The following is a 26,090-nucleotide window of genomic DNA, read 5'->3' as shown; positions in this document are numbered from 1 at the left end:
TCACTCGGTATGTTGAAATATTGTGCAATATAAAGTTGGTTGCTATACACAGCATAATATGGCGAATGTACTGAAGCCAAATAAAAACAAACCATTGTCTCAGCAGCCTAACAGCAGCCTGGCAAATGTAAACCTTTTTTTGTTTCCTGGTTTTAATCAAATATCTCCTGCCTCCCAAGAGTTCAGTAAAATAAGAACCTGTATCAGATTTATAGTACTGTAGAGTGAAATCATCAAGAATTGGTTTGGACATGTTGTTGGCTCTGCTTAAACCAGGCGCTGTGTCAATGCTTAGTGACGGGGTGGACAGCTGGAGTGGTGTTCTTAACGGGTCACTCAGATGAATGGGCAATCTCCATTGTACACCGGCTTTTTATCATTAGGTTTTTTGCTGTTTGTTCTTCAGAAAAATATTTTTTCCAGATCCTGTTAATGCAGTGTGACCAGAAAACAAAATTGACCATGTGTGTTTTTCCATCCAAAAACCTCTCCAGGAGTCTTACTGAGGAGCAAAACACATGACATTAAACAGTATTGTTAGCTTTGTGTGTTGTAATTGGTATTTTTCATGTATTCCCTTGTACCCTTGCTTTCGAGTGTGTTCTTTTTCTAAACTCTCCCCCTCCTGACACACTTTTTTGGTTCCTTGATGCATTATTCAGTAATAATAATAATTTATAATAATTTATAATTTAAAATAATAATAATTTAAATATTTGTTTGGATAATCGTTTGTTTCAAAAAGTAAAAAAGCCTTTATATTGTTCAGCACGCAGGCTGAGACAGCATTACAATATGTAACACGTTAAAGTAGAAAAATATCCCAGGAGCAAAGAATAAATTGTGTAGAGCTTACTTTACCCAAGTGAATTAAATACAAAACAAAGATTGACACCACATTTTTTAGCTGAACAAGCAAATGAAAACTGAAATTTTAACTTTAAACTCTTCAAATAAAACAAACGTGGAAATGGCGTTGTACGTTATATTCCACATAACTGAAAGTCGCAACATAAAATATATAAAATCTATATAAAAATCACTACACAACATTTCCAGCAAGTTGGGCATTGTTTAAGCGAGGCATTTCAGAATGATATGCTTGCCTTTTTTCTGCCCCATGAGATTCTGATCCGCTCTAAAGCAGCACAAAATGTTTTTGACCCAGATGGCTTTCCATAGAGATCACTATGCGTGGTCACGCATAATCTGGTTTGTTTACATTTTGCTGTCTTAAACTTTTAAATAGAGACTCGAGCTGCTGTGTTTTTTATATATTAATCTCACATATCACGCAAAGCTTTTTTCATTTGCAATTTTTGAAACTGTCGTGCAACTTCTGGTACGGTGGTAAATAAGTGCAAGATATTTTTGTAATTTCTAGCGAATATGAACATCTGATTTTTGTATCCGAATACATGTAAAAAAAAATATTTTAATTGTCGGATATTTGTCCCAGCACTATATTATTTAGTAATATTTTTTTTTGTTGTTTGTTTTTTTTGTTTGTTTTTTAAGTTTAGTAATCTGCAATTGATTTTACCCCTGCACTGACTAGCGAGCGGCGAAGACGAACACACACTGTCCTCTGAAGCATGTGCCATCAGCCGACCGCTCTTTTCACTCTGCAGGCCCGCCATGCAGCCAACCCAGAGCTACAGCGTCGGAGGACAACGCAGCTCTGGGCAGCTTACAGGCCAGCCCGCAGGCGCCTGGCCAGACTACAGGGGTTGCTGGTGCGCGGTGAGCCGAGGACACCCTGGCCGACCTGTTGTTTTTGTTGTTGTACTGTAATAGTAAGGCAGGTTCAAATACCCAGAATTATAAATACTGTAGTGGGTAATTAAATATCCATAATTGCATAAGTGGTCCCCGAGTGGGTTGTGTGGAGTGCAGGATGAGTCACAAAGCCATGGGAGCACCGTTCTTCTGAGGATTCCATGGGTGTGTCATTGGTTCTGGCCCTGTCACGCGTTAGTGAGGCAAAAACTGCAGGGACATTTTGTACTCTCCATGCTACACCAGACCCTATTGGCAAGACAGCAGGTGAGCTCAAGCGGACACCTGCAAGGCTGGCCTTTGTCCTCCAGTTGTTGTTGCATATTGCCATGGTGAGGGGGACATAACTGGGTGCGCTAAATTTATTTGGAAAAATTGCCATTTATTCGTTTTCAGAATAATTTGAATAAGCAAGGATGAACAAATTAATTAAAAAGATTGGTAATTGTTTCAGGCAGCATTACAGGGAACAGCAGTAAAAGCAAAACGCAAATATTTCCAGTGAACAGCCTGAAATGAGTAATGCATATCACTGGCAATGTGGATATTATAGAGATGTTTTCTGTCAGTCAATATGTCACTTAAATTAGTAGCTATGTACTGTGAACCATTCATCCAGTTATGAAACTTTTTGTATAGACAGAAGCTTGGTGACCTACTCCTGAGCAGGTGACGCTAACAGAATTAAAAGATCACATGCTTTTCTTAAATGTGGAAATCGAAGATAATCTGGGCACAAGGTAAGGGACAGTTATTGCTTCACTGAATCTCGGTTTGTACTCGGCTTTGATTGCTGCCAGGCATAGAGCAATATTCTCATTTGTATGTTCAGTTCATTCCAAAATTCCCCTCTGCTGCACCCTTCCACGTGGAAAATAAAGGCTTCCTATTGTCTAATGGCCTATTTTAAATAACTGATTTTGAGGGAAGCTGCTTGTGTCAGTAACACGGTCTGCTTTCTCGCTCTATGTTTCAGATACACGACTGCTAATGCAGAGTCTGATTACAATGGAGAAACGGACAAAGAGACTGACAGGGATACCGAGGAGGAGGAGGAGGAGGATGATGAGGAAGTGAGTTGTGCCACAGTGAAGGCTCTCTGCCGGGATTCCCTCAGCCTAGATGAGGACCCCATCGCCCAGCTGACCACTGAGCTGCCTGATGATGAGTTCAACCTCCTGCTGGAGACGAGCGACAGGCTCCATACAGGGACCATCCAGGACCACACCGAGGGGTTCCAGCTGTTGCTAAGCAACAAGCCCATGGTCAGTGTGCCCATGGCACTCTTGGATATGTTGTACTTAAAACAGCTGCCATTGTTTTCCAGAATTGTGGTTCTTCAACTTTCCTGTATCCTGAGTTGTCCATATCACAGCGATATATAGAGTGTATTTAAACATAATCCAGATTGTTTTAACATTTGTCAAGGATACTGTGCACTTGTTGTATGCAGAGAGCCTTTCAGAAGTTGGCCCCCGGATGGCACTTTATTGTAAGTGAAAGTCCTATTAAAAGAAAGCACACTACAGTATTTGCCGTTTTATTTTATTCCCATTACAAGTAAATGTTAATTAAATGTTAAAGGGGAAATTATTTATGCTACGACAAATTAGTTCATGGCTACTGTGACCATGTGAAAGGAAAATCTGGTAGAAATGGAGATGATGATCAAGGGTTATTATTAATTTCATAAGTTAAAAATGCTAAACTGCTTTTTCAGTATCTTTTTTCCATTCTCATTGGTGCCAATTTGGCTACAACAGCGAGGTTACAGTAAAACGGGACAATCGTACAACAATTAATAACTTCAACATTTTAAAAACAAGTACATTTAAGCAGTTTAAAAGACTTTAAAGGAAACAATATTTCACACTTCAATAGGAAGGAAATACCAGAACATTGATGCTGAAAAAGGACATGCTGCTGTAATTAGATCTGACAGCTAGCCGCATCCTGCAAAGCAGAGTTGATCTGGCCGGTCGCCTCATATTAGCAAGGGGCCTGGTAAACCTTGCTTGATTTTTAAAGTCACTAGACTTTAATGTTTTATCTAATGCATCCATTAACTGTGGAGTTGCAAATCCATGTAGTGTGACCTCAATCTCCTTAAAGAATAACTTGGTACGGGTATGAAATATCACAGTTATCTTGACCTAAAGTATTCTTGTTTCAGTTCCCTTTGTGTATCGTATTCTGCTTCAGTCAATACATCCTGATGACTGTTTAGAACAGACGCTTTAAGCACCCGTGGCTAACTGAGCTGTCAAACCTGTCTTCTCTCTTAAGTACAGCTGGTACACCACAGTGTAACCATTGACCTGTACCCCTGCAACACTGGCCACTAGTAACTATAGTACATCAGGAAGAAATACCACATAGAACAAATGTGGTATTTTTAAGCACCACTGGGGCAGGCAGCATTGCAGGGGGGCTGGTTAATGGTTACACTCGGGTGTACCAGTTTTACTTAGAGAAGACGTGTGTGAGAGCTCTCTAACTTAAAAAAAAAAAAAAAAATTTAAGAAGTCACCAGGGTGTGGTGACTGAAACAGAAAATGTTACAAAGAGCGATTCTAAACCAAAAGAATATATTAATTGCGATCTGTGATATTTCGGACATGTAACAATTTACAGAAGCAATGGAGATAGTCGTCGGGCCATGTGAGTTCTACTAATAAGCATCACAATATTTGTATGTCCCCATCAGTTTAATACCCTATTATAAAATTGAGTTGTTTTTAAAAACAGAAGGCCAAGAAATCATAGCAGATTACATTTTGTAATCATTCCCTGTGATATTCCATGTTCTAGTTAACACAAAAACTTTTTTAAAGTCTCCCTTAAGGGGCACCTGCTACTAAATAATTATAAATAATGTAAGTTTGTCAGCAAAAAAAATTATATTGACCCCACTGTGTAAAACCACAGAATGCCTCACTAGCCAACACCACCTTGTTGATGACAATTCAGTCTCAATAGATACTCTTGTTAAATAAATAGACAGCAGTTTCATGCAGCTGTTTTTCTGTGTTTCTCAATAATAGTACAAGGAGAAGAAAGAATTTCTGTGGCGGCTGGCCCGTTCCTACAAAGACATGTATGAGATCACAGAAGACAAAGACGAGAAGCAATCCTACGCAGAACAAGGTGAGAGTCACATTATAGTGTGATCCCCAGCAGCCTCACCTGGTCAAGGCACTTCTGCATGGTGTTCAGGGAAATGCAGGTTTGCGTCCTGGCTGTACAAATTTGAAGGTCGTGTTGGTACTGGCGTGTATTGGGGAGGCAAAATGGGCAGGAACTGTTTCTGCAGATTGTGTTACAGCGGACCCTACTGGTCTGGCCCCTGTTGAAAACCTGGAAAGTCCTAGAAAACTGCTTTAACAAAATCCAGTCCTGGAATACCCAGGAACATTGGTGTTTTATTATAGGGTCATGGAAAAGTCATGGATTGCACTAAAAAGTCACATGGTATTGCTCTCTATTTCAAGTCCATTTTATCGGTGCAAATAGGCAAAGCAGATCAGTTTGTTACATGATGAGAGTCTGACCCATAAATCTCAATCCAAGCAGATGGATATCCATGAGCGCCTGTGGGAAAACGGCTTAGGAAGTGTAATACAGTAATCTGTTGCATATCCGACTGCGGTGGGACCACAGTAAGGGTGGATATATAAAAAATCAGATGAATGAATCCTGTTTTAAATACCATTCACAGCTGAAACAATTACCATATTCACACAATTATTGTTTTGAGATTCAGCTTCTATTAGGGAGCTCTCCCAAATTCCTTGTTTAGAAAGATACAGGGTATTAATGCTCGTGACAGAGTAGCCACCTGCCATGTGGGTGCGTGCATTCGCTGCTGAGTGACAGGCAGGAGATCGAGATGGAGGTTGAAGCTGATACGCCCCGCAGGCGAACTGGATTTATTTGCATATCAACACACTGAACAGCTCACGTGACAAAACCAGCAATCCAATTTTTCTTACTGTCGTATTCTGCAAACTTGCCTAGCTTGTTCATAAGAAATGAATGCGCCCTCTGCCAGGGCAAAGGCTTTAACACTAGAAGACCTGCTGTCATACCTAGAAGCCCTGCAGCAGTCTTTCTGACGGCTGTATTCAAAACACTGTAAATAGTATAACGAAAGGAGAAACAGTCGGATGTAATTATTATTTATTTTATTGAGTACGTCACATAAACATCTGAACAACTTAGGTCGGCCAGGGTGTCCTCGGCTCACCGCGCACCAGTGACCCCTGTAGACTGGCCGGGGCGCCTGCGGGCCTGCCTGTAAGTTGCCCAGAGCTGGGTGGTCCTCCGATGCTGTAGCTCTGAGGTGACAGCATGGTGGGCCTGCAGAGTGAAAAGAAGCGGACAGCTGATGGCACACATTTCGGAGGATGCGTGTGTCCGTCTTTGTCCCTCCCGAGTAAGCGCGGCGGTAGCAGCGGTAAGCCAGGTTGAAATAAACAAACAATAATTTGGCTTACAAAATTGGGGAGAAAATAAGAAAAATAATTGCAGATTTCCAAATAAAATAAAAAAAATAAAAAAACACAGATAATGCGCTTCTCCACACGTGCCGTGCACTTTCCACATGCCGCCTTTCTGCAGAGGGCACAGCTGTCCGAAGTTTTATTTTTATTGCACTTGCCAACCTGGCATTGGCGTCTCTTGTGGCTGTCAGCAGGGTTGTCAGCTTCAGCTGTGGGTACACGCTTGGCAGTCTCCCTCTGTTCCAAATGCTTCTTGCAAAGTTCCTGGGCTAACTGTGAAATATATTCTCTCCTTGGTAAATTCTTCTGTGTGCATTCTTTGTAAAGTACCCAGGAGTTGATGGCTGCTAGGTCCAATACATTGTAAAAAACCTGAAAATGCCACCGGCGGGAGCCAGCTTTCACAGAATACCGTGCCATCTGATCCAAAACATCAACTCCGTATTTTGTTGCATTGTAAAACTCCACGGTCTCTGGTATTTTTTTTTCACTAATCCCGATGCTAATTGACTGACCAAAAAAGCGCACCTGGCAAGCAGGCGCCAGCCTTTGAAAAGACTGATTGAAAAACAATAGACTGTCAGTCATTCATTCAGGCAGAGAGTAGAGACTAATCTAATTACAGCTCAACACATTGCGAACTGGTAAATAAAATATTATAAAGTAGAATACCGTTCTGTATAATCAAAATACAGTTGTTTTCTTTGTGGCCGTCAATGTGACTGCTCCCTGGGCTTTTAGGTATAATGTAATATATCTCCTTTATTTATGCACTCTTGCGTTTCATGCTTTGTGAGAATATGTAATACGTACGGACAGAAAGGTGCATGAATGCGCAGCCCCATATGTGTTACACGAGTGGAGAAAATTAAATTTTAAAATCAGAAACCGCCAAAATGACTGCTGCGGGGCTTCTAGTGTTAAGTAAATGATTTATTTTAATTTACAATATACCAGTGGGTAGTGTTTGAGAGTTCTTTATGAAGAGTGCAAGAGCAGTGGGTCAGGATTTGCATTTGGAGTGGAATGTGATTTAATATTTTGACAGTAGTTTTATATTTCTGTTTATTCCTTTACACTGCAATAAAAGAAAGACAGAACAGATTAGTTTTGACCAACACTTGGACAACCATAAGAAGAGGTAATTGCACAATTGACCAAAGAAACACCAAACATTGGCATAGAATGTTTTAGCTTGTGTGGTTTTGTTATGTACATGAAGGCGAAAGCTTGCAGAACTATGGTTTCAGTTTATCCAACCCAAAAATCTTTTTTTTGCTTAAACTGTAGCATTTCTACATAGTTTTGATTGCATTTGTTCATTGAAACAAGTACAACTCTGCTTGATTGGCTAGTTTGTGTGGCCATAGATTTATGAAAAGGAGTACCTTTTTACATAGGATAAATGAGGAACTTTTAAATGTGTATTAAAAATAAAAATGCAATCTAAATCAGTAATCATTACTTTAATTAAATGTGATTAACACTAGAAGACAAAGTCGAGTGGCTTTAACTGTAGACAAAAAAACTACTAGTATGTTTTACGATTATAGCATAGAGCTGTAAATTGGTCCATTTCTAGCAATTAATGAACACTTCCCAGCCAATCGGAGACTTAAAATAAGTATTATTTAAAGGTTAAAAATGTGACCATAAAAGTGGTTGCATAAAATGGTTGGGGTTGTGGACTACTGGATTTAATAAGTGCACATTTTCAAGTACAAAGCAGCACAAGAAAGACACTTTTAACCTAGTTTAGGAACACAATCTGTTCAGTATTCTTTTGGCAGTAACTTAGGAAGTGGAAATGAGAAATGCTGCTTTGGGCAGAAACAGCTTGCCTGACATTAAATAAAGCACAATACAAATCCTCATCCCTGTCTCCATAGCTGCGATCAAACAGAGATTGTCTTCTTTCAAGCCAAAACCTGCACATAAACAAACGTCTGAAATAATAATTCTGAAATATCATTTGGATCCCTACCTTCGTTTTTTACTGAATTAGATGCATTTTGTTGTAAATAACATTTGGAAGCCATTGCATGCCCGTTGCTGTAGGTTGCAGTCCTCTGTGCTGTGCTGTACCAGATTTTTTGTTTTATTAATACCAGACCTGCCAACCTTGGTTGTAAAAATGGTGCCAGAAACTCTGATTTGATTGGCCTCTTAGTGGTCTTAATGCTGTAATGGCTGGTGAACAGTCATTAACAGCATTCTGCAAGTTAACTGTTAACACTCTCATATTGGTCATTGGCACTATAATTGTGTCTTTTTTTGGATGACATCATTTAAAAATGACCCCCCACAGGATCTATCTGTATGTTACACAAACACAGTACGTGTATCTAGAGAACCACTAATCCATCTACGGAAATACATACCTCCGCATGTCTCACCTTACTGTGGATGTGGCCTGCTTTTTGATAATACTGATAGGGGTGTAATGATTCATTATGTATCGATGAATCATGATACTGTTGGTTGGTATCATGATACAATACCAAAAGCACAATATAGGTCATAGTTCACCTAATAGTTCTTGAATAAAGTGTGTTTTATACTTGGTATGAATACAGAGCTACTCCCTATTCCATTTAATTCAATTTAATTTAGTCTTTAACCAAAGGGCCAGTTAAAAATGCTCTAAAAAGTAGCCTGTCCTCAAGTGAAGACAATGGCACTTAATGAGGTTGTCTTCTCTTTAACCCTCACCTCCACCATCTTTTGAAACTGCTGTAGAAAATCAGTCACAGCCCTTTCCTGTTGCATAACAATGAATTGATGTCAAAAGCCATGTTTCTGGACATTTCATAAATCACTACTAAAATAGTTTTTAAGACATGCCTAAAAATGGGTTAACTTAAAATGTTAAAGCCACGCTTCAGTTGACAGCAGTTTGTGGTTTGTTGACTGGCCTAGTTTCCGTAGTTTATATGAAGCGGAATTCAAAGGTTTATGCAATTTATCAGGTCTCTTCCTGAACGCTAACAAGCAGATGAAGAATAATGATTTGCAGGTGAGTGTGAAACGGACAGTTATGAGGCAGTATATTTCTTCTTCAACTTATTTAGCCATTACCAAAGGCATGAGCCTCGCTCACTAGTTAAAGGGAAACATGTGATGTGTGTGCACAGGAGAAATAACCCCTTGCACAAGAAACACATTACTTCATATTTGCTGTATCTTGTGTTGTCCATATGGTAGGATATTTTTTTCAACATTTCAATTGGTTTGATAGTTTTCTTCCCGCATCATAAGTGTTTTACCAGGAGTGTTTTTTCTAGCAACAGAACAAATATAGAAAAAAAAAAAAAAAAAAACCTATTTGTCCAACGGGCAAAGTATAACAGCAAAACACAAATGTTGTTGTCCCGGGCGTCGGGCGATACGAATTGCACACCTCTGTAGGGTATTACTTTTTCTTTTTTTTTACTTTTACTCTGGAATGTTTGCCAGGAGAACAATAATTTTTCTTCTGAACATTGCCGTATATCCAGATCATGCTCCTTCTGCAACAATGCTGGTAGTGTGGTTGAAATAAGAGGCGTATTGTAAGAACAGAATTGTTGCAGGAGGGAGTGTGATCTGGATACACAGAGATGCTTGCACGATATATTCTCTGTCTCCTGGCGAACGCTCCCGAGTAAATGTTGAGAAATGTATTCACCATGATGTGTGATAAAAAAAAAATTAAAAAAATTAAATCGACAATATGTTGTAATATAATTCTGCGTTATGGACAACACGGGACACAGCAAATTGTAACACTTCAATACATTTGACATTTTTTGTGAAACCAAGAAATGCTCTCATTGGGTAAGAAAGGGAACTTACCTCTCTAACAAGCCTTTCAAGACTTGAAGTTGTTGTGGTTTATGGTTGCTATGGAGACCAGAATGGAGCTTTTTGACCCTGAAGGGCCTATGATGTGATCCTGAGTCTGCAGGCCTCTTCCACCACACCAACAATTAATTATTTTTTTATTTCCCTTGAGAAATGAGAATAACTTGGAAATTCGTAAAACAAAGTCATAAAACTAACCAGACTGTTGCATGCTAGCCTGTTGAACACTAGGTCAGCTCCGAGACGTAAATATTTCCTTTTTTTTATTTGTAGTCTTGATGATTTATAAATTACATTCAATTTGGCACCTTGAAATAAATTAACTTCAGAAAAGTGTTTTTGTAATTGTATTTACTTCTTTTTATTGGGAATATGTTGGCACCAATTAATGTGATCACATTGACAGTACAATACTTTCAAATATGCAAGGACAAGCAAAGCAGTGGCAGTATTGAAGTAAATTTGGCTAGTTGGTATGACTGATGATCGATCTATAACAAACTTTAGGCCTTGGTATTAAAAAATGTATTGGGAGAAATAACACATTTTACAGCATGTTTTTAGTAATATATATTTTTAATGTCTCACACAATTATCTTTAAACTGTCCAACAATCATTTATAAGTTAATATTGATTTATCATAGCTCAATAGATCAATTAAAGTGTAACAGAACACCCTGCAGTGTTTACAAGAAATGTAATATGTTACCTTGTTGTGTCCTCTGTTGTCTATACCGCAGTGTTATTTTTCTTTTAAACCTATTGCTGACTCTTGAAAACTTTAATCACACATCATAAATCAACCGGGCAACACATTTCTTAACATTTACTCGGGAATGTTCTCCAGGAGAAAAAAATAATCTCTTCAAGGGATCACAGGGTGTATGATCACGCTCCCTTCTGCAACAATACAGGTTTTGTTCCCACAATACACCACTCATTTCAACAGAGAAACGGCATTGTTGCAGGAGGGAGCATGAAATGGGTAGACTGCGGTGTTTGGAAGAAAACAATCTATCTCCCAGGTTTATTATTTGTGATGTGTGAATAAATATATAAAAACTATCTGGGAATATATAAATAAATAAATAAATGAATAAATGCCTTTAAGGAGTGAACATCCTTTGCTTCAGCTGGGATGCGTGGCAATGGCACCACTAATGTGTCTCTTCTTCACCCTTCACTTTTTGTGCTAAAAGTTCTGGGGAAGCAGGTCTTGGATAACAAATGGAAGTAGGTTCTAGGTGCTTCATCCATAACCTGAAACACTCATAACACTATAAGAAATTGAAGCAGACAGATGTTTTGGCCAAGTATTTTTTTGGCTTTTACTGTAATGACTACTTAACCCCGGATCTTTCAGTAACGCTAGTTATACCAAGCTATTACTAATAAGAGGCTTGTTCCTTTTTTGATCATTTTTTCAGAGGCTCACAAAATACCATCATAAATCACTTGCCTTTTAGTATAAAGCATTTCATTTTGAGCTGGTTCTTTATTGAAACATGCTGATTGTGCAACTGGTTGCAGTGGCTACTTAATTTTCAGTTTATTCTCTGCTTCTGACCAGTAGCTGTTGTGGAGATAGCCAAGCTAAGGAAATTGTGGCAAACGAAACAGGTGTCCATCATATCTGATACTTTCCTATTGATGACTTCGGATAGCAGTTTCTCCGCCCCACTCAAGCACAGCATGTTGTCAGCTCAGAAACAACTCATAAAGTGAAAGTGTCGAAACCTGCTGTAATTAAGTTTTATGGTGTTCCAATGAAGAACCCCAGTCAAATATGTACTCTAAAAGTTGAGTGATTTTATTATGGTATTTTGTGAGTCCCTGAAAGATAAACATTTCAAAGGAGCAAGCCTTGTTTTAAAATCAGATTTGCGTTTTCAGGACACGTGTAAAAATACACAGACAATTTGACTGGCAAGTCGACTTGTGGAATTTTAGAAACTAGTAAAATTGAGTTACCTACAAAGTATTTGCTGTTATCATGGTTGAAAAATGCAGCAAAACAACATTGCTCATTAAGATCCTGGGGTGTTCTTTTAATTAAAACTCATTGTTGTCATTGCTGGCAATTTAACCATAATGACTAAACTTGGCCTGCATTTCCCACCCAGGAGCCAATTAAGATAATGTATTGTGCTGTGTTGTGCAGCATAGGTTAAGTGGGTTTGTACCCCAATATTATTGTCTTTGTGTATACAGCTTTTGGGATTGAAATGGTTAAGTCTGCTGGTGAGTTTGCCCCCATTGTCGCTGTGTTATTAATTTCAGACTGCCGCCTGGTCCAGCTGCTCCTCATCAACTGCTCTATAAGTTTGCATCTCCTTTCATTACAGTCTCTCCTTTGTTTCGGTGCTATGTCATGCACCATTTGTATTATTTTTATAAGCTACTGTGTGTGTGTGTGTGTTTACGTATCTGACCCGTCACTTTACCCTTTTCACCCTTCGCCTGCCTCATTCTGTTTGAAAAGGTCCACATGTCTTTTTTCTGACCACAAGTGCTCTGTGCCTTGTTGGTGCTTGAAAAAGTGTGTCCTGCTTTATTCTGGTATCGCCCTAAACAAACATTGTTTTTATTAAAAAAAAAAAACCTGTTTATTTTGGGTGTGTATGCAAGAGCCATGATAATTAATTATTTAGGGGTTGACCTAGCTTAATTAACAATTGGTTCACTTATATTTGAGCAGAAGGTGAAGTAACGAGGCCACATTCAGTCTGTCTTTTTTCATACTGTTGTTTTTTTTTCACAGTTTAGCATTACACACTCAATTTGTTATCCATGCTTTTGGCTGGTGGTGAGGGCAACGGACTCATACAAAATAAGTAATTCCCTGCTCTGCAAACCTTATGTTCTTTAAATATTGAGTAGATGCCAATTGAGTGCTATATAAATACATTGGTTTTTAAAAATGTTTTCACTGTATAAAAAACAGTTTTTACTGCTGATCTTGTAACAAATGACTGTGGGACAAATACTTCCACAGAATGCTAGACATTTAGGGATGAGGCTTTGTAGCCTTCATTCTGACATCACTCTTTATATATATGACATCACTCTTTATATATATATAATCATATAAAAAATAGCAGTGTGATGTAGTGGTTAGGGCTCTGGACTCTTGACCGGGGGGTCGTGGGTTCAATCCCAGGTGGGGGACGCTGCTGCTGTACCCTTGAGCAAGGTAAAAACCCAATTGCATAAATGGGTAATTGTATGTAAAAAGTAATGTGTAAAATAAAATAATGTAATTGAATGTAAAAATAATGTGATCTTGTAACAATTGTAAGTCGGCCTGGATAAGGGCGACTGCTAAGAAGTAAATAAATAAATAATATATATATATATATATATATATATTTTTTTAAAAGTTGAAACCCACCATGAAACAGTTTCTTTAGCAAGTTTTATAGCAGCCTACAGCTAACAAAATTGAAGGTTTGTAGTACAGGTAGTGAACAAAAAAATAGAAACACCTGGGTAAATGAGGGACACCAAGTATATTGAAAGCACGGGCTTCCACACAGGTGTGGCTCATGCGTTAATTAAGCAAATAACATCCCAGCATGCTTAGGGTCATCATGTATAAAATTGCTGGACAGGCCTGGTTGCCTATAATTATGGCTAGCATGGCTGCAAGAGGAGACCTCGGTGACTTTGAAAAAGAGAGGTGATTATTGGGGCGCGTTTGGCAGGAGCTTCAGTGACCAAGACAGCTCAACTTGCTGATGTTTCATGAGCAACGGTGTCTAAGGTGATGTCGGCGTATTAATTCAAAGTGCAAGGCAAAACAGGCGAGCAACTGTAAATTTCAACCTGGGGCGCGAGCAGCCAGTTTCATCAAAAACGGTCCGCCGAGAACTCCACAGAGTGGCCCAACGCACTATTAAGTGACTTTGCATTGGTGTTTCCATTTTTTTGTTCACTACCTGTATATATTTATCGATCGATCCTTAAAGGGGTTCGGTTAGATTACAATTATTTTAAAACAGTGAACCTGTATGTATGTTTGTGTGAAGCACCTACCATGGGCTGCCAATGTTACAATGCTCGTTGCTGATCGCTGGGATTGTGTTTGATGCAATCCATTTGCTGGTATTCAGATGAACTGGGACTCCCCATGCTTAATTCATCTATTCACTTTGCCTTATGGTTACAATTAAGTTACAATGTTGCAGCTAAAATCCTGACCAGAACCATAACCTATGAACATATTACACGGATTCTTTACATTGGCTTCAGATTTGTTTTATGATACAGTTTAATGTTCTGCTTATGTTCTGTTTACTTTTGGTGTGTATGCAAGAGCCATGGTGATTCATTTAATTTAGGGGTTGACCTAACTTAATTACCAATTGGTTCACTTATATATATTCTGTCTTGAAATGGCAATGGCCGAGGCCAGCCTAGTCATTGATGAACCAAAGCATTGTGGATGCACTCGCCAGAATAAACGTACATAAGTATGTCACCTTTCAGTATTCAAAAAGTAGCGACATCAAATACAGATCTGTATTTTTACATTAACATGCACCTTTCCTGTCATGAGTTCCAGGTTAGCTGTCTCACAAATTAAACAGGTGTCAATGTCTGACACTGTCCTGTTGTTGACTCTGGATACCAGTATCTCCACACCACTCGGTCTTGGTGTGTCAGCCTATCAGAAACTACTCATAAGTGAAAAAAACTGTTTATAATAAACTTCTTAAAGATGTGAGCTAACCGCCATAGTCATCAACTTTTCTTTTTCATAAAAAAACATTCTGTGCTTAAGTTTGATTGCTTCTGAGCATATACCAAGTGTCTGGAGAAGGGAACTAAAAATAGAAAATGTGTCGTAATCCATTAGACCGAAATAAACTGTGGGAAAGCAGAAATATATCTGACTTTACAAAGGGGCCTGATAGTGGATCGATCCGGCCCACAATGCAGTGGCTCCATTGAACAATGTGTCATGTCTCAGATTCTTGCGTCTTGTTTCTGCAGGGAGAGAAGAGGCAGAAGCAGCTCTCCAAAGAGATGACCAGTGTGCCGAGTGCCACAAGTGGTACGTAGTTCTTTTTCATGCTGTTGTTTTCTTCACAGTTTAGCTTTACAGAATTCAATTTAATCTCCATCCTTTTGGCTAGTGGCGAGGGTAAACAGACTTACAGCATACAAAATAAGTAATTAACGGCCCCGCAAATCTTATATATAGTTCTAAATATTGAGTAGATGCTAGTTCTATATATATATATATATATATATATATACACAGACGTGCTCAAATTTGTTGGTACCCTTACAGCTCATTGAAATAATGCTTCATTCCTCCTGAAAAGTGATGAAATTAAAAGCTATTTTATCATGTATACTTGCATGCCTTTGGTATGTCATAGAATAAAGCAAAGAAGCTGTGAAAAGAGATGAATTATTGCTTATTCTACAAAGATATTCTAAAATGGCCTGGACACATTTGTTGGTACCCCTTAGAAAAGATAATAAATAATTGGATTATAGTGATATTTCAAACTAATTAGTTTCTTTAATTAGTATCACACGTCTCCAATCTTGTAATCAGTCATTCAGCCTATTTAAATGGAGAAAAGTAGTCACTGTGCTGTTTGGTATCATTGTGTGCACCACACTGAACATGGACCAGAGAAAGCAAAGGAGAGAGTTGTCTGAGGAGATCAGAAAGTAAATAAGACAAGCATGGTAAAGGTAAAGGCTACAAGACCATCTCCAAGCAGCTTGATGTTCCTGTGACAACATTTGCAAATATTATTAAGAAGTTTAAGGTCCATGGAACTGTAGCCAACCTCCCTGGGCGCGGCCGCAAGAGGAAAATCGACCCCAGAGTGAACAGAAGGATAGTGTGAATGGTAGAAAAAGAACCAAGGATAACTGCCAAAGAGATACAAGCTGAACTCCAAGGTGAAGGTACGTCAGTTTCTGATCGCACCATCCGTCGCTTTTTGAGCGAAAGTGGGCTCCATGGAAGAAGACCCAGGAGGACTCCACTTTTGAAAGAAAAACATAAAAAAGCCAGACTGGAATTTGCTAAAATGCATATTGACAAGCCACAATCCTTCTGGGAGAATGTCCTTTGGACAGATGAGTCAAAACTGGAGCTTTTTGGCAAGTCACATTAGCTCTATGTTCACAGACGAAAAAATGAAGCTTTCAAAGAAAAGAACACCATACCTACAGTGAAACATGGAGGAGGCTCGGTTATGTTTTGGGGCTGCTTTGCTGCGCCTGGCACAGGGTGCCTTGAATCTGTGCAGGGCACAATGAAATCTCAAGACTATCAAGGCATTCTGGAGCGAAACGTACTGCCCAGTGTCAGAAAGCTCTGTCTCAGTCGCAGGTCATGGGTCCTCCAACAGGATAATGACCCAAAACACACAGCTAAAAGCACCCAAGAATGGATAAGAACAAAACATTGGACTATTCTGAAGTGGCCTTCTATGAGTCCTGAACATCTATGGAAAGAGCTGAAACTTGCAGTCTGGAGAAGGCACCCATCAAACCTGAGACAGCTGGAGCAGTTTGCTCAGGAATAGTGGGCCAACCTACCCGTTAACAGGTGCAGAAGTCTCATTGAGAGCTACAGAAAACGTTTGATTGCAGTGATTGCCTCTAAAGGTTGTGCAACAAAATATTAGGTTAGCGGTCCCATCATTTTTGTCCATGCCATTTTCATTTGTTTTATTATTTACAATATTATGTTGAATAAAAAATCAAAAGCAAAGTCTGATTTCTATTAAATATGGAATAAACAATGGTGGATGCCAATTACTTTTGTCAGTTTCAAGTTATTTCAGAGAAAATTGTGCATTCTTCGTTTTTTGTGGAGGGGTACCAACAAATTTGAGCACGTCTGTGTATATATATATATATATATATATATACCAGTAATATAACATATACAGGGCTAGAAGTTAAGTTTTTAAGGCATTAGTGAGGATTTGCTACTTGGCTGGAAAGTAGGTAGCAAAATGGTCTTATTTGGTAGCGGTTTATTCAACTAATAATTATATATAAAAATAATTAAAAAAAAAGAAAAGAAAAGAAACACCTACCTACTGCTTTAAATAGACTGAATATTTCAAACTGTCACATTGTATGTCTATATTTAAATCAGAAAGTATTTATTGAAACCACCTTGTGTTCAACTAAGTAATGAAACTAATGCAATTCCTTGCCAAAATGTATTTAGTTTTATGCTTAAGTTCTACAAGAACACAACCACATCTGTCATCTAAGCATTTGATATGCCATCAGTATGGTTAACCAGGTTATGTTTCATCTGTGCAAATTAAATGGTATGAAATTATCCTCTTATCTGTCTTCAGTTGTTTTAAAAAAAAAAATAAAATACTGTGTGCCACATTATTGTTGAATCCTGCATTGTATAAATTATAAGTTACAACCACAACCGAGCTGTTAATTCTAGCACGGTACCACTACATTTAAAAGATTCATGCAACGTGTTCATAAATATGTATGCTCGCACCCTGCCTTTTCACTGCATTTTTAAATGCTGTACAATTTTGTAGAAATTAACTAAGAAGTAATAACAGAATAAGGGATATCAACCAAGATTATGAAAAAAAATATATATATATATGCTGGGTGACAGTGACAGTTATGTGTATAAGTTATAGTTTGACGATGCAATATATACAGACACACACACACACATATATATATAAATTTAATGCACCTCAAGATTGTATTTAGTCTATTATTCGTACTGATAAAACAAGGAAGCCGTTACTTGGATCATGATAGTTATAGCTATCTATTTGCTCCTGTTTTTTGTTTTTTCATAGTCAGAATTTTGATAAAATAATAATCTACCTAGTATGTGTTCATTTTTAATGTGGGTGAAACCAGGGTTAACATTATAACAAAACTGGAGCTTCTCCGTGGCAGATTACGTTTGCATTTTGTAGACACTGAATAAACTTAATGTGTTAGGTGATTGCCTGTTGTCTTATAAAATCGTAATGTTTTTAAGTTATTTAATTTAACTTTTGGTCTATAAAATAAATTTCATACCTTGAAATTGTATCCACGTTGTTCTGGTCTGTGACAGGGTACACCCTGCCCATGTGTATAATATATTATTTGTTGTGTTATTATTTAAAATGTATTGTTTATGTGTGTAAAAACACGTTATTTTATTGTTAATTGTTTTGCAGCATGGATGGGGTTAAACTTCTCCATCCATGCTAAACTCGTGCAGAATGTGACTGTCTCCAGCTTGAATGATTTTATTACTAATTTAGAGACGGTCACATGTATATAAACCCGCAGCTTTGGCTGATCGAGGTTAGTGTGTTCAGAGGTGGTACGAGAGATGTGAGTCGTGGGATAAAGAAGCTAATATCTAAAAACAATTGCTACCCATGCTGGTTTGTCTGTCTTTATTGGTAATTGTGCCTGATGTCCCCAACCAAGCCACCGTGTCACATGGTCCAATACGATTTGCATTGTGGGCCTCGCGCGTCTACATGAGGCGGTACAAACCTCAGTCATCTACAAATTGGTAAGCTCTATTAGCAACGGTTTCCTGCATTGGAGGGCTAATGTTACAACGGGATTGTGTTTGATTCTTCCCATACTGCCTACGTTCCCTTCCCGCCTTCTAGTCCTATCATGGGTTTAAAGCAGGCCACAGCTGCAGCAGCTCAGAGCAGTGAGCTCATCACAGAGCAGAGATTTAAGGTAAAACATTCAAGAAACAAGGGGGGGGGGGGGCTTGAATTTGTTACAGGAATTAAACTTGTGTCTAGCAGCACAACATATTTCTGATAAAACAGGATGCAAGTTAATTCTCCTGTTTATGTATATTCAGAGTATGACCTGCTCTATATCCAAACTTTAGGTAATATCCAATTTGCATGCCAGCTGCGATTATTTGCACTGCTGGCTATTCTTCGGAATTGAAAGCTGAGGGGTTTACGGAAGTCAAAGCTGAGAGAGGGTTTGCCAGATGGAGACAGACACTCGACCTCAGTGCAAATGATCTATTTGACCTCATCCTACAACCTGTTGCTATGGATACCACTCTCATGATAAAAATATCTGACAAAAAACATCCTTGTTGAGAAAGCTATGAAAAAAGAAATGCTATGGAAAAAAAAATGGTATAAAAAGTTCCAAGTTCAAGATTAAATTAAACACTATTAGGGCTAACCTGGCTTCAAATTTTATTTATAAATAAGGTGACCAGATGTCCTGTTTTTTGGACAGGACAGTCCCACTTTGGGAACACTGGTATGTTTAATAAATATTGAGATATGTAATGTTTTCATACAGGAAGGGCCTGGTTTGCAGACTGGACACTGGAGGCTAGCATAGAGATAGAGCAAGATGGAAAGTGGAAATCAAAATGAGAAGATGCAGTTTTAGGCAGAAAAAGGACTAGATTTGCAGCAGTAATCAGCAATAAAATAGAATCTCGGAGTTTGATATTATTGAATTGCTACTGTGCAATGTAATAACTATACTTGTGTAGAAATAAAGTTACAAAGACAATAAGATCATTTATTCACAAAAACAAGTTTTTGAAAAAGATTCCACTCATGAATATCACCATGAGTCTCTGCATTCACTTTCAGTATGATATTAGATCAAACATTGCCAAAGTGAAAATAAAAACCCTAGAGCTTCCCCGTATCTTGGAAGTTTTCACAATGTTTCCATAGTCCCAGTTTAAGGACTTAAAAATCTGGTCACCATATTCATAAACCACAACCTGGCAGCTGGTCTTGGCTGAATTGAATGCTGTGCCCTGCACCTTTAGTCCACCCTTGGCGTCATGTGCTAATACACGCTATGGAGGTCAATATATAGTTTGAACAAGGTGTATTTGTTCACATCTGTTTCTAATTACATGGTTGAAAGTTTTCCGTCTGTATAGTGAATTCTGTCAAAATGGCCTCTCCCAGGTCCATTCCTATGATTCATGTAGAAATTTAAAAAATGGGGGTGTGGGTAAATTTTTCATTTGTGGAAAACTGCAAAATGTTTTCACATGTACTTAATTTTTGTGACCTTTTCAGTGTTTTTTTTTTTCCTTCTGTTGAACTGTAAAGTGATTGAGACCATAGGCGCCCAACCCATAGTGCACAGGGGAGGCAAACTATATTTTGCCCCTCTACTTTTTTTACTCCGTGTATGCTTTAACTGGTTTAAAATGTGATTAAAAAAAAAAAAAAAAAAAACGGAAAGTCATTCAGAAGACACCAGGTCCGACATTTATTTTAAATAAAAAATAAATAAATAAATAAATAAATAAATAAAAATAAAAAAAGAAATGCACGTTTAGGTTCAACACCACCTCTAAATAAAATGTTACTGTTATTAAGCACGAGTAATAATCTGAAGCAGTGGTATTTTACTTTAATGAAGTAGGCTAGAATGTTTTTCATTAAAATATTAATTAATTTTAATTGAAGCTTGAATATTGAAGCTTGTTGTGTATTACTCATTCACTCAAACCAAGTAGAAATTTACTTAAGATGTTTTTCAAGTCAAGTAAGTTTATTTGTGTATAAAAAACGACAATAGAGTTGCAGTCCTTCTTTCGCAGCCAGTGTCATCTTACTTTAAAGGCATGTACCTGAAATCGTAAGGTAATTAAAACTTTTTGCTTATACTCTCCCCGTCGTTCTGCGCACTGTCGGCCCTTGTTAAAGATATAAAATAATATACCCGATCCCAAGCAAGTGCAAAACTTGCCCCAGTATTTAAAATAAAAGATGTCAATATTTTAAAACTAGCAATAAATGCCTTGGTTGCAGTACTGGGCAGACTTTGCCCTCTAACTCAGTGGACTATATTTAGAAGGAAGCACAAAGCAAAGAGCAGTTTCTTAGAGGAATACGACCATTTTAATTGTATAAAACAAAAAACAATTCTTGACTGGTCCTTCCTGCAACTAAGTTTATACTGTTAAATGTATACTGTTAATTGTTTTATTAAGCAAAAAATATATATTATTTGCATTTGCTTCAGAATTAAGTCTTTTTTTATATATGGTAAACCCATGCTTCTGACATGGCAAGTATTTTCAGCTGCCTTACTTAGGGAATAATTACCTTCAAAAGAACAGTACTTGCTTTTCTTTGTTTGTTTGACACTTTCCTTTAATAAACTACATGTTGGAATTCTAGGTGTATCACTGCAGAGATGCCATTGGTACTGGTTTTAATTTATCCAGGGCGACTTAAAATTGTTACAAGATACCACATTATTTTTACATACAATTACCCATTTATACAGTTGGGTTTTTACTGGAGCAATCTAGGTAAAGTACCTTGCTCAAGGGTACAGCAGCAGTGTCCTCCACCGGGGATTGAACCCACGACCCTCCGGTCAAGAGTCCAGAGCCCTAACCACTACTCCATTTGGTGCCACTTGCCTGTATTTGTGATTAATGTGTGCTCAGTAAGTACATATTGAACATTTCGTGCTGAAACACCTGCCCAATTTTGTCGGCTTGCAATTACTAAAACCATAACTTCACAACAGCAAGGTTTGCTTGGTTTCTTAGAGCTTCTTAATTGTAAAATCCACTTAATCCTTGAGGTTGCCCCCCCACTTTTTAGGCACAAAGTTAGGCACCTATGATTGAGACGCACAATTCTTGGACTATTGCTTCTGACATTGATTAACGCACGGAATTGTTATACTGGTCTTAGAATAAAACACTCTCCTGTAGGTACCAAAACTGACTCTGCGTTACTGAATAAGAAAGTTTACTGCTCCAGAGCTTATCATTAATGTGAAAAAGGTATACATGTAACAGGTTTGAGTAACATTTCAAAACCTAGCCTCCTGTGTAATTTATCAGGTTGATCCATCTGGTAAAATGACAAGCTGTAGAAGTAATTTCTGAAATTCTTTTTCTACAAAGTCAAGTTCAAATTTGATTCTGAAAGTGGTCTAAATGGCTCAGAATGCATCTGAGAGCATGTACAACCCCAGAGCTTCGGGGACCTAGACGGGCCCCTGGCCAAAAGATTGATTTTGCCCGAGGAGTTTTGGTCAAAATGATCAATGGCCACTTTCACCCATGTGAATATGCAGTTTTCTTAAAATCCACTTTCATTTATTAGGTGTTTTGCTTAGATAAGAAGTCACTGCTGTGGATTAAGAAGCTGCTTAAAGATTTTTAATACAAATAACAACTCTTAAGCAACCACAGTTATTTCCATTACTGTGTTTTAAATGTTTGATAAGTCTGTGTTAATGGTCTTTCCCCTGAGCGCAGGATCTGCTCTTCATAGATGCATGTAACATAAGGCTGGATTAGTCTTAATGGAAGTAAGAGCCAATGCCCTCTAGTGACCTAACTTTTTAACAGTTTACCTTTTGTTTTGTTGTCTCTATATAAAGATGCACTAAATGGTGATGGTGCCTGCTAATACAGACACTTTCTGTGATGTGCACAATGTTGCACATGTCTGTGGCAGACAACTACAACTGAAGAGCACCTCTTGAACGCAGTCAAAGCACCTTCACACACAATATTGGAGTAATTGCAATAAAATCTTATTCAGTAATTGCAATAAAATAGAATTCAGAAAATTACGCTACTTGCTAGCCAAGGTTGATTTAAAGTATACATAATTCAATGTCAAAAATACAAAACACAGGATATCTAATAAATGACTAATGTCTACTCACTTCAGCATTCTGCTAATACAGGCACACAATGCAGAACACTACGTTTATCAACACCATTGCAGACTTTCCCCCAGAACTTTCTCACTTTACTGGGTCTTCAGGTTCTAATGATGCATTCTATTATGAATCCACAATCCTGCATATATATGTATATGTATATGTATGATGTATACATTCATGGTGAGACATGTTTGGGAAAAGTCACTCCCCGAGCTGTAGGATGTGATGAAAGGCATGCCAGTCCTCAGAAACTAAAAAAAAAAAAAAAAAAAAAAAAAAAACACGATGAATGACACGCAATACCACTTCAAACAAGTCCGGGCCCTAATGCGTTCCAAAAAAGAAAAGAAACGATGGAGGTCAATTATGTGACGGTGACATCATTGCACTACTGTGTTTTGATCAACTCCATGTGTTGCAGTGTTTAATGATGGTTCATTTTGGTTGTTGACAAGTCTTGTTTCTGAACCTGTTAATTGAAAACATTCCTTTTTCCTCCTACACCACAAGAGTTGCTTTTAAAATGTGATAACAATTGTATAATGATGGCATCGATTCAAATACTGTATAAAGCAAGTGATGCTGTAATCATGTAACAAAAAACAAACAAACGTTTCCTAGATTCTGATTAACACTAATCAGTGCTAACTGTGGTCCCAGTAAGGGTCTAAGTTTATTTTTAAACTACTGAAAGCTATTGAAGTAGAGGGTTTATATTGCTGTAAAACACAAATTAAAAACTGCTTTATTAAGAAAAAAATACTTAATTATGTTATGTACTAAATATTTGTTATAAGCAATAGGCTTCCAAAGTTTCTAATGAAAATTTGAAACATCACCGGCACACTTGGCTCAAGAAAGGCGAGTCATTTGACAAAAATGGTGAGGCACTTACATGTTTACATTTCCCCCGCGATATGTTTTCATAAAACCCATTTTGTATACACTTTTTATGTGCTTGTCTAACCAGATAAACTAAATAAGAGGTCAAAGCATCCAGTCTTATTGAGCGCAAAGCCATTTTGTGTTAACTGTTACCTGTGGAGGCAAGCGCATCCAGTACTACACCACAGTGTTTAAGAGGACTCGGTGGTGGTAGATCCTATAATTTCAATCGAGCCTTTAAAGTGAACCGGCTTTGAAATGGAGCAAATTATTCATGGAAGCTTTTTTGAGTGGCGTTTGGTTAAATTTGTCACCAATTAAAAAATATACACAATCAGTCGTCAGACACCGTAATTTCCAAAGCAGTAATATACCTGCAAAAATAATGATGGATAATGTTTTCTTTGCTGCATCATTTAAAGGCTTTTATATATAACATATTTTGGATTAGATTCCCTTGTTGGTTGCTGTACTCAGAAACAGCAAATCAATCACTTAGGCCAGTAACTTCACAGACAAGTTACACATAAACCTGTAAAATAAATGAAGTATTCGTTCAATAATTTTTGTCTTATTAATCGATCCAATTGTGCATTTCCAGGGAGCAACAATAACAATTTAACTGCAATACTATTGTATTTGCTATTTATATACCATTAAAACTTCCTCTGAAAATGTGCTTTTTGCACTGCTTCAAAATACGAAATACTTCAAAAAAATAACACCCTGCTTCAGTGCCGTTTTAACATTAGAATCCAGGCTGAACAAACTTTGGCTGGGAGTTCAACCGACAACCTCAAGCTAGACCGGTTATGCCAGCTACTGCACTGTTTAGTTGTAATATCAGCTGATAACATGCATTAAGAGCTCCTGTGGTTAATCTGGCAACTTGCTATGTTTAGGCGTCTAATCCACAGCTGTCTTGATGCGTTCTGGTGGTTTGGCACGGCTCAGGTTGAGGTGGCTGAAAGTTTGTCAGTCAAGATTAGTTTGATTCGGAAGAGCAGAATAGCGCTGCTTGGAAAAGTAAGCATGTGCATGCAGTTATAATTTCTGTTGCTTGGTATTAAATACATACCACAGTACAGTAATTTAGAAACTTTGAAGAGTGTAATAGTTCAATGTGGAAGTATAACTGTGCCACTCCACACAGTGCTTTAGTACAGTATTGTGATACTTGTTAGGAGACCTTCCTTGTTTGCATTTATTTACAATAGAGAAATCTGGATGTAAACCTTTTCCTTACATTGCAAGGCAAGCCCTGGAATACTTATTTTATAGGTGTATGTCTTGATGTGATTTAAGAACTCTTACAATGATGCTCATAAAAATATTTTTTTGCCTTTACACAATAAATAGTGAAAAGTAACAATTACCATCCAAATTATCATCTGTAACTTAAACACATCAAACTTAAATAACCTATTAGTCTAACAGACAAATGTTTTCTCTGCTGAAGTAATTTTAATACATATCCTCAGCTACAAGCATATAGTGGAGTCACCTTTACTACATTATGTATAGGATGTAAGTGGTGAGATACTTTTTCATGTTATTGTGGTTAGAGATGCTACTGTCGTTTTTTGTTTTTATTTTGTCTTCCCAATTCGTCATTGTGTGGCCATACCAGCTCCATCACTAACAAAATAGCCATCCGGTTATTTGGTTTCTAATTAGAAAAAACAATTGCTTATTTGCTTGACTTTCTGGATGACTTTGCACAACTCGTTTATTAGTTGTCCAGACATCGCTCAACGCAAATAATAAAGATATTAAGCACTGTAGAATTTTCCCTTCTCTGGTCTTCACCAGGAGATAATACAGAGGTTGCCTCTGTACAATTGTACCAAACGATGTGATTAAGGCCCCCTGAGAGTACATTGCCTTGGCCCTAAACTCCCATGGGTTACGGAAGTGAAATTGGCATCACCTTGCCACACTACAGTGACCCTTACTGACCAGGAACCGGGCGAGCTTTAGCAGACACCTGTTGGGCTTGTCATTGTCCTCCTGGAGGCAATTGGCTTGGTCGTGGGATCACGGGACACCCACTGACCTTCCATTCTCCTAAACTGTTGTGGGGAGTTGCTGCAGTGAGTGAACATAGTTTGACATTCTAACTTGGCGGAGTAAAACGGGGGTCAGATAATGAAATAGAACTACAATAACTGAATAGTCTTCCACTTCACTTCCCTGCTCTAAGTTATCAATACTAACCGGAACCTACTCTGGCAGGTTGCTTGACTGCAGAGGGTAGGATGATGTGGGTGATATGAGAGCATGCAGTCAAGATGGTAAAAAGAAAAAATGCAATATGTTTTTATGAGTCAACATACTTTACATGGAACCGGTTCGCTATGCTCACTGGGTGTTACGTTGCCAGT

General features: G+C 38.0%; 1 protein-coding gene across 1 annotated transcript in view; it reads left to right on the top strand.

Moving 5' to 3' along the window:
* Window positions 1-26,090, top strand: part of LOC117422079 (regulator of microtubule dynamics protein 3-like) — a 68,687-nt gene that overhangs the window by 7,060 nt on the left and 35,537 nt on the right. Inside the window, exons 4-6 of the mRNA XM_058987431.1 lie at window positions 2,756-3,044; window positions 4,824-4,926; window positions 15,121-15,181. Of these exons, the coding sequence (XP_058843414.1) occupies window positions 2,756-3,044; window positions 4,824-4,926; window positions 15,121-15,181 (453 nt within the window). The remainder of the gene's footprint in view (window positions 1-2,755; window positions 3,045-4,823; window positions 4,927-15,120; window positions 15,182-26,090) is intronic.

Source organism: Acipenser ruthenus, chromosome 15 (assembly GCF_902713425.1).
Source record: "Acipenser ruthenus chromosome 15, fAciRut3.2 maternal haplotype, whole genome shotgun sequence".
NCBI lineage: Eukaryota > Metazoa > Chordata > Actinopteri > Acipenseriformes > Acipenseridae > Acipenser > Acipenser ruthenus.
The sequence above is the reverse complement of the archived record's forward strand: the minus strand, read 5'-3'. Positions and strand labels throughout refer to the sequence as shown.